The sequence below is a fragment of the Oncorhynchus keta genome, chromosome 2, assembly GCF_023373465.1.
Source record: "Oncorhynchus keta strain PuntledgeMale-10-30-2019 chromosome 2, Oket_V2, whole genome shotgun sequence".
In the NCBI taxonomy this organism is placed as follows: domain Eukaryota; kingdom Metazoa; phylum Chordata; class Actinopteri; order Salmoniformes; family Salmonidae; genus Oncorhynchus; species Oncorhynchus keta.
In genome coordinates this window covers 78,588,780-78,604,565 of record NC_068422.1, presented here as the reverse complement: position 1 = coordinate 78,604,565, position 15,786 = coordinate 78,588,780, and the positions used below count along the sequence as shown (strand labels likewise).

At 42.0% G+C, this 15,786-nt stretch overlaps 1 protein-coding gene across 1 annotated transcript in view; it reads right to left on the bottom strand.

Annotated features, from left to right (window-relative positions):
* The window catches only part of LOC118362659 (protein naked cuticle homolog 1-like), a 41,257-nt gene extending 32,661 nt beyond the window's left edge, over window positions 1-8,596 (bottom strand). The window contains exons 1-3 of the mRNA XM_052484696.1: window positions 8,270-8,596; window positions 8,110-8,142; window positions 7,697-7,830 (exon numbers count right to left, since the gene is read on the bottom strand). Coding sequence (XP_052340656.1) covers window positions 7,697-7,830; window positions 8,110-8,142; window positions 8,270-8,294 — 192 coding nt within the window. The 5' untranslated portion in view covers window positions 8,295-8,596. The remainder of the gene's footprint in view (window positions 1-7,696; window positions 7,831-8,109; window positions 8,143-8,269) is intronic.
* Window positions 8,597-15,786: the final 7,190 nt, after the last annotated feature.

The following is a 15,786-nucleotide window of genomic DNA, read 5'->3' as shown; positions in this document are numbered from 1 at the left end:
ATGCATCCACACATCAAAAGGATAAAGAGAAGCAAGCATCTCATCTCAGCGTGATGATGTCAGCGTGATTAGCTCTATATTTAGATGGTTAATCTGCAAATTAGGCCTTTCACTGATACTTAATATGCACACGCTCATCAATTCGATAAGCCATCTTAAAATCGGAAACTATAAACTCTGTCACAAAACAAATGCAAAGGGAGAGTCAAAGAGAATATATCAATCCGTGGTCCGTAGTGTTAAAATTACAACAACAAAAAGTAGCTCTTCTAGCATACAAACAACTCCTTCTGAAAGCCAAGCATCATAAAAGAAGAGAGAAGAGAAGAGAAACACTTCCAATTGATCCTGGGATATCTGTAGCTCCACAGTGAGCAGATATTTGGGGAAACAAAGCCCAAATCTCAGCTGCTAATCCCTGGGGATTCAGAGCACATTCCAGGGACTGCTTTGATCTCCTGAGTGCATCCGGACAGCCCATCCCAGACACACGGCATCCTCATACACACACGTCTCATGCCGTCCCCCTGCACACCCCCATACCTCACATGCTCAATCACTATTTTTACACATTCACAAATAAAAATAATCAGATCAAAACAACACACAGACATGGAACCCAACAATAAACTGAGACTAAATCAACAATGGAACAATATTGTGAAGATACTCAACCTAAAACGAATGCAGGAGAACCGTGTGAGATGTAGCACAGGAGTATCACAACTAGAGGTCGACCGAGTAATCGTAATGGCCAATTAATTAGGGCCGTTTTCAAGTTTTCATAACAATCGGAAATCTGTATTTTTGGGCGCCGATTTCCCGATTTAAAAAATAAATAAAAATTGTATACCTTTATTTAACTAGGATAGTCAGTTAAGAACACATTCTTATTTTCAATGACGGCCTAGGAACGGTGGGTTAACTGCCTTGTTCAGGGGCAGAATGACAGATTTTCACCTTGTCAGCTCGGGCCACCCAATCTTGCAACCTTACAGTTAACTAGTCCAATGCAACAATGACCTGCCTCTCTCTCGTTGCACTCCACAAGGAGACTGCCTGTTACGCGAATGCAGTAAGCCAAGGTAAATTGCTAGCTAGCATTAAACTTATCTTATAAAAAACAATCAATCATAATCACTAGTTAACTACACATGGTTGATGATATTACTAGATATTATCTAGCGTGTCCTGCGTTGCATATAATCTGACTGAGCATACAAGCATACAAGTATCTAAGTATCTGACTGAGCGGTGGTAGGCAGAAGCAGGCGCGTAAACATTCATTCAAACAGCACTTTTGTGCGTTTTGCCAGCAGCTTTCGTTGTGCGTCAAGCATTGCGCTGTTTATGACTTCAATCCTATCAACCCCCGAGATTAGGCTGGTGTAACCGAAGTGAAATGGCTAGCTAGTTAGTGTGCGCTAATAGCGTTTCAAACGTCACTCGCTCTGAGCCTTCTAGCCGTTGTTACCCTTGCTCTGCATGGGTAACGCTGCTTCGATGGTGGCTGTTGTCGTTGTGTTGCTGGTTCGAGCCCAGGGAGGAGCGAGGAGAGGGACGGAAGCTATACTGTTACACTGGCAATACTAAAGTGCCTATAAGAACATCCAATAGTAAAAGATTAATGAAATACAAATGGTATAGAGGGAAAGAGTCCTATAATTCCTATAATAACTACAACCTAAAACTTCTTACCTGGGAATATTGAAGACTCATGTTAAAAGGAACCACCAGCTTTCATATGTTCTCATGTTCTGAGCAAGGAACTGAAACGTTAGCTTTCTTACATAGCACATATTGCACTTTTACTTTCTTCTCCAACACTTTGTTTTTGCATTATTTAAACCAAATAGAACATGTTTCATTATTTACTTGAGGCTAAATTGATTTTATTGATGTATTAAATTAAGTTAAAATAAGTGTTCATTCAGTATTGTTGTAATTGTCATTATTAATATATATATATATATATATATATATATATATATATATATATATATATATATATATATATATATATATTTGTTTTTAAATCAGCCGATTAATCGGTATCGGCTTGTTTGGTCCTGCAATAATCGGTATCGGTATTGAAAAATCATAATCGGTCGACCTCTAATCACAACACACAACAGAAAGTTGTAAACAACAGGGCCAACAGATCTAATGTATGCGTATCAATACTTTTACCTCATTTAGTATATCATTATCATCTCCTTCTTTCACCAAAACCATTTCCGGCAGTCCCATTCACAACACCCAATGAGGGTTATCTGCTTCACATTGTCACATAGATTGCATAGCTGGAGAAATTTAACCCTATGTGACACACGATCCGGGAAGTGACATTAATGCCACCTGTGTCTCCTCTCCCTCCCAGTCTCCCAGATACGTAAAGGACAACCCAAGACTTCCTCTCCTCTCTTCTATTCTCATTGTAATAACAGAGCCAGGTGCATGTCCCCCTACTCCCCAGCCCTCTACCCAAAGGCAAACGCTTTCATTTCTGAGACAACAACTCCAAACTTCTCCCAGCCTCTTCAAAGACCAACAACAGGCCTGTACTCCCAGGGGGTTGTGGAGGGGTACGGCCTGGTGGGAGAGGGGCATATGACACACTGTCACGCACAGAGCATAGGGGGACAGCTGGTGGGAACAGCACAGGCATGTGGAGAGGACAGAAAGCGAGAGAGAGAAAGGAAGAGAGGAGTAAGCATTTGAAAGGTGCATTCAGCACTGAGACAAGGACCCTGTGCTTTTGTGAAGACAATAAAAAAAACAATACAGGAGAAGAAGTAAGAAAAGAAGCCCAGAACTGCCATGTCTTTTAACAGACTCAGAGGCTGAGGGTAGCACATTTAAAAGCTTTACTTCAAAAATCGGAGCGCTGGCAACCAGGGAGAAACACGGGGATGTGGGCAGAAATTCTACTCTGTGATTCATTTCGGAATGCTATTAGTTGTCAGATGTACCTTAAGATATTTTGTCCCAGTTTTGTATGGGTTTAGAACCTAAACCTTAGATGGAAGGTTTTGAAAAAATATGCTTTGGAATTGTCAGCCCAGAGCAGGAGTTTGGCGACTCCAGCAGTAGCATCACTGGGGGCCTCCTTTTACTACACAGAGGGTTAGGCCTCACGGAGGGGGCCTCTATATATTCACCTCACTGGCCCACTTCAAATGCAGTCTAATTTCATCAGCAACAACCAGGCAAGGCCACAGGGTAAACACAAGAAACAGATGGAGCCTGAGAGGGAAAATGGGAGAGGAGAGAGCTGAGATGGGGGGAGGGGGCTTAAGGGAGGATGGAAGTTACTGGCAAGGGTGTGGGGGAAAATGTGTTAACAAATCATCAAATTACATTTTTTAAATTTGCTTTCAGCACATTGCAAATTCCCTAGACAGACCACTGGTTTAGGGTACAACTCACAACCCTGCCTGAAGAGGACCGGAGAAGACAGGGGAGGGCAGGAGACCTTCAACACCTGGACTTAGAGACTTCTTAAGACCCAACAAACCAGACAGGCATTGGAACTGCCAAATCATATACTGTTGACTTCTCTACTTCTTCTTAATAATCTAGATTACAAAAATGTATAGGAGATATAAAAACAGCATAGTAAAAAACCAAAACTGTGCTTAGAGTCAGCATTAAAGATGGAATCCTTAGTGGTGAAACTGACACATCTGTTTGGGATAACACACCAACAAAGAAGTTACTGCGAAGAACAAACAGTTTTTTCCCCCTCAGACATTATTGCACGTGTGATAGAACTGCAGATTAAGTAGTGCAATTTTTTCCCCCAAACTGCTCATTTCATTTGGATGCTGCTCACCTCCGGTTGTCAACTAAACAAAAACAATAACAAAGGCACTGGGGCAAAAAGTGGCGCTGTTTCCCCTAATGTGGATTATATCTTTAAAGGGCCATAGTCTGGAGAGAACATGTACCCAGCTCACCTGTTGTGGACCTCACATGACAATTACCAGCGGTCCTTACTGCTCAGTTCCACTTATAATAACTGTTAACTTACTTACATTTTGATTTCGAATACATAAGAACAAGTGAGTTTCAAATCCTCTATATGCACTACATCTATATGCAAGAACACTTTTCTTAACACAACTCAATGCATATATACCTCAACCAATGATAACCTTGCTAATGTAAGCTCTACAAAACAAACATGTTCCATAAACGGGCATTTCATTTTAACGGAGGTAGGCTATGGCAGTAATCCCCTCTCTCCCTTAAAGAATATGATAGTTTGGTTTGGGAGGTTTCAGATCAAAAGGATTCCAGTCTCAGACTCCCCGCTGCTGCCACCATCTGACCCACATTCTCCGGGACCCCAGTTCAGCCGGGAGGCAAAAAGAACGGCCTAGAAAGTATATGTATCCTATACAACATGGGCTGCTTTTAAAAGGCTAAGAGGGTTGTTTGCATTGCATTCTCACCTAGCTAAGGTTTTAGCCCCTTTTCATTTGACAATGCTATGGGGTTAGGGTATTTACTATGACTTATTGAAAGCAGTAACTTCCACAAACTTCCTGTCAAGTTTTGTAATGCTAACACTTCATGATAAGGTTAAGTTATAGATCATTTATAAGACATTTGCTAGTTAATATCTCATTAATTTCAAGCCTTGTCATACTTAAGTGTTTTAAAATATTTTTAAAAATTGTGAATAAATCTAAAATGCCAGATGGTCCCTAAAATAACCCCTAAAATAAACACATGAAATGCCATGTCAGAGCAAACAAACAAAATATTAAAAACATTACAATGAAATATTCAAGTTCTAAAGACCACTTTGTTGAAGGGAAAAAACTAAGGGAAAAGCATCCAAATAAATATTGATGTCAGGAACACTTTTCGTCCTATTCTATTCATTTTCCCGCAGCACTGTGAAAGCCATTAGGCACATAGAATTAAATCATTTGTAAAACAGAAAACCCTGCTAGCCCAAATTGTTCAAAACCATCCTACTTTTTCAGTGGGGTGCCTTTTCCATCCAGGCCAAATATCACTTCACACCATCTGGCGAATAAAAAAAATTCCCCACAAAACAATCCCACCCTTTCACATGTATCCCACAATGCCCTCTGGTGAGTCTGCTGAACTGAAGAGGGCCAATGGATACCCTAACTGTGCCCAGAGAGCTGCTACACTACACGGAACAGAACGCCAAACCCCTTCCTACCCCGATGATGATGTCATAAGGAGGGTCCGATTACAATATGAAGATGTTTATTAGAGGCCTGACAGCATGTCAGGCTTTGTGGCTTTAACACCATGTGAATGCAACAAGCAGACCTGAGGCTGACCCCATCACGGCACTCAGTGCTACACTTGATCACTCGCACTTCAATACAAACTGGGCATAAGTCATAAAAATCTCAGCCCGCTGCTTTTCTCGTAGCCCTCCCTGGGCTAATAGAGCCTCACACCTTCACAGCCCGCCGACCAATGTGATGCTATTAAAAACACCTCACGGCAGGGTATAGAGAAAACAACTGTGTACTTTAGACACAGGTTGGACTTTGATCAAGATATGTTGCCAGCGTGCATGAGGCTGATTGTCACTCCCTGAAGGAGTCCTTGACTTGGCTCCTCACCAGCATATCCCTGTGTCTTCCTCATACCAGAGACATTTAAATGAAATGAACCAGACTGGTCTGGTATGCGCTGCTATCGGTCACTTCCTTATGATGATGACATGATAAATCAGAAGAAGCAAAGCAAAAAGAGGCATATGCAATCACATAAAAGATTCAGTTTAGATACATTCCTTTGTGTGCATTGCCAAAGTTGTAAAGTGCTGGGGTGATAAATGCTTGGGATAATCCAACCAGAGAAACAACAGCAAACGCCTATTATTCAGTTAACACAAGGCTTTTCATGCACACAAGCATGACAGTGTGACAGTGAATGCATGATTCTCATTGAACGCAACTGCAGCATGAAATGTAGCATGTAAACATCCTAATGGTGGTATGTCTGTGGTCACAACATGATGGCCACTTTGCTGGACAGAGTGTATTAGCTTCCCTCTGTTCCAGTGGGCTGAGTGAGCTCAGTAGCTGAGAAGTGGAAAAGTCCTGGTGGATTTTTTGATGAGCTCTCAATCCTCAAAAATGCTGCCTTTGTGAAGTGAGCATCCCTAACCAAAGAGGCTTACACCCGGCTCCTCTGAAGCTTTTCCAAGAAAGGATTTCTCCTCTCGACAACAACACAGGTTACGTCCCAAATGGCACACTATTCCCTATATAGTGCACTACATTTGATTAGAGCCATAGTCCCTATATAGTGCACTACTTTTGATTACAGCCCTAGTCCCTATATAGTGCACTACTTTTGACCAGCGGGCTCTGGTTAAAAGTAGTGCACTATATAGGATATCGGGTGCCATTTGGGATACACCCACTGTGTGTTTACCGGGATGACAAATCTGAAACAGACATGACCTCCACCACCTCTATCCTAGCCTTACAATGCAGCCCTGTCACCGGTCTGTCAGACTGCAATGCTTTCAACTCAGCCGTGATCTATTACCTAGAGTATAAACTTTAGCAGCATCTGTTCTTGGTGGTGTGACACATTTGTTCCCATGCACCAAAAGTGTCTGATGATTAGACAGTTACCAACGCAAGCAGTGTGTAGCAAGTCAGGGTTCCTTTTGTAAAAAGTTGTATTAACATATGCTGTTTGTACTGTATGTTGAAACAAACATGGCTGAAAGACTGAAATGTGTTGTGGGAAATAAATGTGTTAATAGAGAGAGGTTTCAACAAGCCTACAAAGTTTCCCCACTTAAATATTTGGTCTATCATGTATATGGGGCCAAGTGTGTACTGTCAACAGCCATGTCATTGTGATAACATGTCACACTTGTATTCTCCAGAATCACAAAACAGCCTTAACAGTTTACAATGGGAATGAAATGCGCACACTGATAAGAACGTCACAGGTAAAGAAGAGGATGAAGTTCGTGCACACGGAATTTGAAATAGCAGCTTTTATCTTGCCACACCTGCATGAGACTTCTAATGTGCCACTGCATTCAATCATTTCCATGTGTCTGGATGAGAGAGTCAAGAATGTCTATGTTGTCTAGCCAACAAAGCAAATAATGATTATGTAAACAAACAAAAAAAGACATGTGTATATGATCTATATGATGTCAGCTTTATATTATTATTTTCCATTTTTTTAACTGAGATTATTAGTCTGGCCTATAACTTTCCCCCAAAAAGCCTATAACTAAACACACTGCTACTTTCTTTTTACAACATTTCTGGTTTTCTTTTCAACTACTGCATAATGCACAGAATACATATAAATAATCTAAATTGTTTGAGAATGTCATTGAATAGGTCTACGTCAGAAGCTGACTTTTTGCTTTACGAGTGTTTGAAGATTTGAAGGCTATTCTCATTCCATTGGTGTACTGCAATAAGGTGACTGAGAATCTACTTTTGTACTATGGTATTTATTTTTAATGTACTTAATTCGAAACAACCCATAAATTCAGTCAAACTTTATCCCAGTAAAAATAAATTGCAGCCTTGGCTAAACCTCGAATGGGAAGCTAAGAAAGTTAGGACCGTACAGGCTTCATTGTATCAATATCAAACAGATTAACAATCTTGTTTTTGAAATCTTAATAATTTATTGAAACATGTATTTAACTTACCCGAGTAGACAAGCCGCATTTATTCGTGTGGTGACAGTCCTGTTGCTCAAGCCGTGAGCAATAGTATTTCTGTTTCACGAGCCAATCGTCAATTCCTTTCCTTGCCAAACAGGCATTAACTACAAAACTGTCGCCTGAAATCAACATAAAGGGTGTGTTATTACAATGTAAACAACATGTTACGGTTAGGTTACAATGTAACATATTTCTTCAGCATTGTATTTTTTTCTAACTTTTCTTGAATGATAGCAGACTTCGTCTGATGTTGTCAACGAGTTGGTCATTATTGGTGCATGGATAAATGGGATGATAGACTGGACATACTTTTAACAATGTATATTTTCAACAAATATAATAAAATATAGACAACAAATATATAGCCTGTCCTAAGTCTAGGCCTGTGGGCTACTCACCCTCCGGACTTTCCCTCGGTTTACAAATCGCAGCTTTTCGGGACAATTGTCGAGAGAAACAGAGAACATAAAGATAAGCATTACTCGAATGTATTACCGCAAGTGAGCATTCAAATCAACGATTATGGGTGACATGTTTCGGTAAAACATCATATCTTACCATGTTTCGAGTGAAGTTTACCCATTTCTCTGCATTGAGTTGTGATTGAAAACCATCAAATGTATTTATAATCCAGAAATCAGAGATATCCAGACGATACAAGAAGCGTCCGTAAAGAAAGCAGCAGGCTGCACTCTGCACATCCTACGGCAACAGCGCCACACCAGCCTTTGATCCGAAGAAAGCTCCCTCCTTCGTCTCCCTTCCAAGCGTAAAGGAGGCGGTTACCAAAACCCGCACTTCAACCGCTGAATGAACATGATTGACACCTCGCCCAAGATTAGTCGATTTGCAGGCAGGCCCTCTTCTGTTTTATTGGACGAAGGCGGCACACGAGAGCCAGCCGAGATTCTTTCGGAGTTTCCACATATAAAAAGAGCAGCGATGCAGCAGCCCCCGTCACCACTACCACCATTCCCAGCCAGCCAAGTAGGCGCAGTGGTCGAAGAGCAGCTCAATAGGGCTAAAAGGATATTTCGCAGGACGATTAAAAAAAATAATGATTAAAAACATGTCTTTGATTGATAGACATACAAACATAATATTTTATGACTCATACAAACTTTGGGTTAATTGCTTCCTATAATAACTTGTTTACAAAAAAAATCATAGTTCACATTTTGGGAGAGAGTCCTGAATAAACACAAACTAATATTTATAGAATACCATTTATAATATTTATGGCACTTATAGAACACTTTATGATCCCAGTTTTAAAACTAAAATAAACACAAGACAAACTCATTTGAGGCATACATTTGATAAACCATAAATCCCCTTCAGACATTTTACAACATACTGTATGAGCCTGTTGACAGCACAGTTTAGAGACACATCACCTTATTGTTGTATATATAATACTAGCTACATTTCAAATCTCATGAAGTCCCATACAGCTTTGAGACTTGTACAAGGTCTTACAAAAAAAGACAATTATTGCTTTAACAAAAAAAGTGCACAATTTCACAGGATGGCTCCCACGTGGCCCAAGTGTAATGGCCCCTAAATGATCCCGGGCCTCTATAACAGTCAAGGCTATGTTTAAGTTTACAGGCCTGGTCAGCTTCCTGCAGCAGTTTAGATCTACCAAGCCATGCAGCCACCTGCACCACCAACCCACATGCCTGGACAGTGTGCGAATTACAAGGGGGCTCAGACCCCGGCTCAGTTGGTAGAGCATGGCGCTTGTAACGCCAGGGTAGTGGGTTCGATTCCCGGGACCACCCATACGTAGAATGTATGCACACATGACTGTAAGTCGCTTTGGATAAAAGCGTCAGCTAAATGGCATATATATATACATGAGCTCCCTAAATGCAACAAAAGTCAAGCTTTGGGGCGTCTCTAATTTAACCGTTCTCCTCTTTATTTAAAATGCTATGTTGTACTGATACAGTGGTAAATATGAAGTTAAAAGTTTATTCCAAATGAAACCAACACCCCACACCTCTATTATGGTTTAAACAAGTGACAGTTGTTTCAGGTTCCTTCAAATCACATTCATCTTTCTACTCCCCCTGTCACAGTTTCCATGCAGATGAGCTCAGGACAGACACAGCTGTATTTGAATCCTGTATATCAGCCCCTTTTCAGGAGTCCAACTTTTTCTTTTTACAATAAAATATCCATTCGTCAGCAAGACACATTAATTCATTTAGGCTACAAGAGTGTAGATCTGATGACAATAACCGAAAGGTCATCATGCTACGAAGGTCATCATGCTACGAAGGTCATCATGCTACGAAGGCCATCATGCTATGAAGGTCATCATGCTACGAAGGTCATCATGCTACGAAGGTCATCATGCTACGAAGGTCATCATGCTACGAAGTTCATCATTCTACGAAGGTCATCATTCTACGAAGGTCATCATGCTACGAAGGTCATCATGCTACGAAGGTCATCATGCTACGAAGGTCATCATGCTACGAAGGTCATCATGCTACGAAGGTCATCATGCTACGAAGTTCATCATTCTACGAAGGTCATCATGCTACGAAGGTCATCATGCTACGAAGGTCATCATGCTACGAAGGTCATCATGCTACGAAGTTCATCATTCTACGAAGGTCATCATGCTACGAATGTCATCATGCTACACGTTATGGTGTTTTGAATATATGTCGCTTTCCATTCACCCAATGGCTGATGCACAGTGCACTGTTTGGAAGCTGGAATTATTTTGGAGTGGACGAATGTGCACAGGTAGCCTACTTTTTGAAATAATTTGTTTGACAATCAGATAAAAACCTCACGACTGGTTTTTGTTCATGCCACATTAAAAGATAATACATGTTTACTGTTCAAATATATGTCTTTACTATTAGGCCTATTACATTTTTAGTGCACGGCACAAATAGGAAGTCCCATGAAAAAAAGAGACCCCCGAATTTAACAGTATAATTTGCACTCTGTGCCTGGGTGTGCAGCTCCACAGCCTGCTCTCTGCTAGTCCTTCCCTGGGGCTCAAGACTCCAGGCCTGGCTTGCACTCTGCTGGTCCTACCCTGATTTTTTTTACATTTATTTAACCTTTATTTATAATGACAGCCTACCAGGGAACAGTGGGTTTACTGCCTTGTTCAGAGGAAGAATGACAGATTTTCTTTCAATCTGGGGATTTGATCCAGCCACCTGTCGGTTACTGGCCCAACGCTCTAACCACCAGGCTACTTCCGCCCCAAAGGCTCCAGGCCATGCTCCATTAGCAGTGTCTGCCTCTGACAGGCCCTGGGCCCTGCAGCAGCGGATAAAATCACTGGCACCAGGGCCTCCACTGAAATCATAACTGCTGGCAGTAGCCGCAAAACCACTCAGGTCGACTGCCTGCCTGCCTGCCTCTCAGACATGGTTCAGCAAGACCAAAGAGTGTAGTTTCTGAATCAGCCAGACCGGAGTCTCTAGATCTGGCTGGATAAGAGTTGGTAGAGTGAGTTATGACACTGTGGAGTACGTGTTAGAGGAAGGGGGCCTTCTGTCTCTCTCTCTCTCTCTCTCTCTCTCTCTCTCTCTCTCTCTCTCTCTCTCTCTCTCTCTCTCTCTCTCTCTCTCTCTCTTTCTCTCACCCTCCCCCTCCCCCTCTATCTGTATTCTGATGCAGTCAAGCCTGAAGACACTCGTGGGAGCAGGTCCATGTGGGAGGTCTGGTCTCAGAGTGTGTGGTGTGGTGGCGGTATGGTACTCTGAGCACTATACCAGCTACCTGCACAGGAAGTCTGCTAAAGTAGTGCACTAAGAGAAACATTACTGTGATTTCATTTAAGTTAAAGCAAGTGGGATGTTTTTTGAAGGGGAGGTCATGCTCAATAATCTAATCTCCTCCCACTTTTCTGGGGGATTTTCGCTTCTTGGAGGATTCAAATGTACATACAGTGGAAGCAGCAAGCTTGTCCCTGACACCAGCCACCACAGACCCCATCCAAGTGCATTTCCACTAAACAGCGGTTTTCCGCATCCTGAGTCTATCATCACGTTGTACCAGAGGAATCAGGCCTCTCTCTTTGAACTCCTCTGCCAAAGACACGCAGATGAGCTTGTTATTATAGCCGCTCGGCTCGCTTGCGTTCGCTGGGAACCAAGGTCTGTCCCTCTGACACACTTCCTGTTCTTTGAAGAGGCCAACGGAGAGATGGCTTGGCGTCCCGATTTCCGAGCCTGGCGCTTTGATGCCTGGGAGAGGAGGTGGACGGGGTTTCAAGCCAGAATTCCATCGCAAGGATGGATCTGAATCAAACTCCAACCACCCACACCCATTGATTCTGCTGTTGTGCACTGGGCTACTTTCAGCTCCATTACCCATCATCCCACTATGGAATGGACCAAAAATATATTTCAAAAGGGTCATCTTCTTATTCATGTGTCTCTAATTACAAACTTGGTATGCCATGTACAGAGCAGTGCAGTATTATCTGTCTGGCTTGGACTTCAGAGAGTAAACAAGATAACAACAGTCACATAGAGGTGAAAGGAAGGTGCTCTTTGAGGTATAAGTACACAGCGGAAGAGGAGTGTAGACTGAGGTCTTAAGATGGACGCCTGCCTGGCTGTCAACCTATTTACCAACCACCTTGGTGGCCAAGCCCAGTTGATTCCACCCTGTCCTCTCCCTGGCAACAGGAATAATAGGGGACATTCAGCTCCCTGGATTCGGGGGGATCTAATGCTTTGTCTGTGTTTATGTCCTTGTAACAATGTTAGGGAGGCTGCCTGGGGTGCACACTGGATGCCGCTTCAGTGAGGAGGGGGTGTGGAGGGAGCATATAGAGAAAGGGCCTAGATTCTAGCTGAGCAGCTGCTGGGCGCTTAGAGGACAAACATGTGACTGTTGCCTTTTTGTAGCGGGACAAAAGGAGGGGGATGTTGTAAAGGGCAGAAGACAATCGTGATTGAAGTACAGTGTTGGTTCCTGGAGCGGTGGTGACTCAGCTGATTGTGGTGAGCTCAGCGTGTGATGTGTCAGGCGAGGGGTCTTCGGGAAGGGAGCTCTGGCCTGTCGTGTGTATGCCATTCCATATGGAGAATAGAGAACGCTGCCTATAGTCATCCAGTGCTGAATTAATCTACAAAAAATGTATGGACTCAGTGTATTGTAACCAGGGCCCCAGTGTCTGGTCTGGAGCGTGAAGTCACGAGCTCTGATGGTAGCAACCTAGCAGTGCCAAAAGCCCCTGTCTGCACCTAGAAAGTATACTCTATGTAAATTACGATTGCCAGAATGGCAAAACATTTTTTTTAGACGACCGTATGGGGCTTTAAAATGTGTTTATTATGATCAAGTTCGGTCCTCACTGTGAATTATTAAGTTTGCTACAAATCAAGATATTTAATTAAATAGTTATTTAAATAGTCCTTTCTGACACAAACCAATCACAGACCGAGAGGCTACGAGCAGGCTCACACTCTCTTGCAAGTTCTTTGCAGACCTGGTGTGGTGTGCTACAGTACCAGATGAGAGCGCAGAGTTAACGAGCCTGTCAAGTGGAGATGGAGGGGCTGATCAATGGCTATAGGGCTGACAGAGGATGGACATGGAGGATTGACTCACACTATGTTTGAAATATGAATGTAATAAGCAATTATAATTTAGCACATTTTGAATTCCAAACTACATCATATGTCTAAGGTTATTTTTTACGATGACAAAATGATGCAGTTGCACAAATGATAGTCTACAATCATATAAAAATACAGAATTGAGATAAAATACATGTATAATTTATATATAGTCTCATGGGTTAATCCAATATTGCCTAACCGAGTTGTGATGCGATGGTAGCCCATTACCTTTTTATTTTTCAGGACGGATCATGGTCATATGATAGACTAGAAAGGGTACTCACACGCACTTAACTTTACTGCTATTTTCCTTAGATTTTACAAAGAGAGTCACCATGCCAACATGTTCTGTATTTAATTGTACTAATCGGTGGCCAAATGCTTACTGACTTACCTTCCATTCAATGCTACAGCTTCAGATAGATTGCCTACAGAGACAAAGCGCCACTGGCGCCATCGAGCATTTTCCATAGGGATACGTGGATGACATCAGCACTACTATCTAGTGGTTTTAATGTCTGAGTGTAACACTGCTATGTAGCATTTAGGCCTATCATTATTATGGAAAATAGCAGTAGACATGTACCAAATCAAGACAATGATATTTTGCATAATTCTAGGTGTGAGAAGTTTTTCCAAAACAATTCACCCACCGAAGAAATCCCATTGTGTACGGAAATACCCCATTGTCACACAAAGCCACACTGACATTTTCACATGTATTAGAAGATCACTACAGACCATACCTCCTCCTGCATATTACCACTTCCATTATCTCATATCATCTGCTTTATGTGTCTGGCTAGGCCAGATATCAACGCTTATAACAAGATACCACATTGTGTTAGATTAAAGTGACTGTGGATAATATAATGCATCTTCAAGTATTATATACAAATTCCCACTATGGCTGACCAAACATAGTAATACACATACCTAATTAAATGTCACGTTCTGACCTTAGCTCCTTTGTTTTGAGTTGGGTGGGTTGTCTATGTTAGTTTTTCTATGATTTTCTATTTCTTATTTTATTTTGTTATTCAGTGTTCAGTTTACTTTATTAAAAAGATGAACATGTACCACGCTGCGCATTGGTCCTCACCTTATTCCACCGCCGACGGCCGTTACATTAAATGTATATGTGTATGATTGAACTCTTCAAGGAGAGTATTGGGGTGTGTGAAGTGACCAGCTGCAGACCATTTTTCCAACTCGGACACTTTTATGCTTAAATGCAGTTTTCGCGATATCAATAAAAACTTAATGAAAGTAGAAGGCAAAATTAAAACTGAAGGTGCTGCTAAACTGGAATATATGCATACCTTACAAATAAAGAATCGTCCGGCTTATTTCTTTTAAGAGACTTATCTTAATTAGCTGCTGATCTAGTACTTTATGTTATTGGCTTGTAGTGTAAAAGAGTGGAAACTCTGGTGTCCCACTTAAAAATTCCTTTTTATCTAATAAAGGCAGCATGTAAAAACACTCTTAATAGGGCCTTAAGCCCTCAAAAGAAATTCTGCTAAATGTGTCTACAGTATAGAAGACAGTAATGGAGTAAATGATATGTAGTGTGTAATAACGAAGTTAACGTACGCTGTCTGCCACAGACTTTCAGTCACAGTTCCAGATGGTTGTATTCATTTTTCCTCTCTGGCACAAAACCTTGTACCAAATTTAGCTCTACTATAATCAATACCTCTTCTTTTTCACAATTTTCTGCACCCGGCACTGAGTTTGGTTCCTTTTTGAAGCGGTGGGGGTGTAGCCCCATCCAGAACGAGGACACAATTAGTGTATTCAGCCGAAAACAGTGGGGATCCCCCTTTGATGTGAGGATCAAATGAAGGAGCTGTGTGTTTTTGTCCAAAATGACAGGCTTGCCAGGTTTACTAATGGGTAGCTAATAGAAAGAGGTTTATGATGCTCATTAATTACATGGCCTGTCATGTGCTGGAAGGGGAGAAAAGCGGATAGGAAGAGAAAGGGAGTGGCACGCAACGGAGGAAGGGGAAGGGGATGAAGGCAGAGAGAGAGTGGGAAGGTGAGGAAAGAGGCGGGGTGTACTAGTCTGTGAAAGAGAAAATTGGGATTGGAGATGAGTGTAAAAAGAGTGAGGGGAAAATTGGGGACAGAGGGAGAGAAACAGACAGAACAGGCGGGACAGAGGAGTGTAATGGTCTTGGGGTGAAAGAGTGCTGGGGCAAAACCTGAGGGAGAGAGTGAGAGAGAATCAGAAAGTAAGAGAGAGAGGAACAGAGAGAGAGTAGAAGAAGAAAGCTGAATGGAGAAATAAAGGGAGAGAAGTAAAAAGGGAGGGGATAAAATAATCCTTTCCTGAGATAAGAGAAGCCACCAAGACAGGAGCTTCAAAGAGCAGAGAGCCACTCTCGTGGGAGCACGCCGTAAACCTTTCCACATCTTCAGAGGGAAATTCAGTCCCTGATCCAAACACGCCCTGGT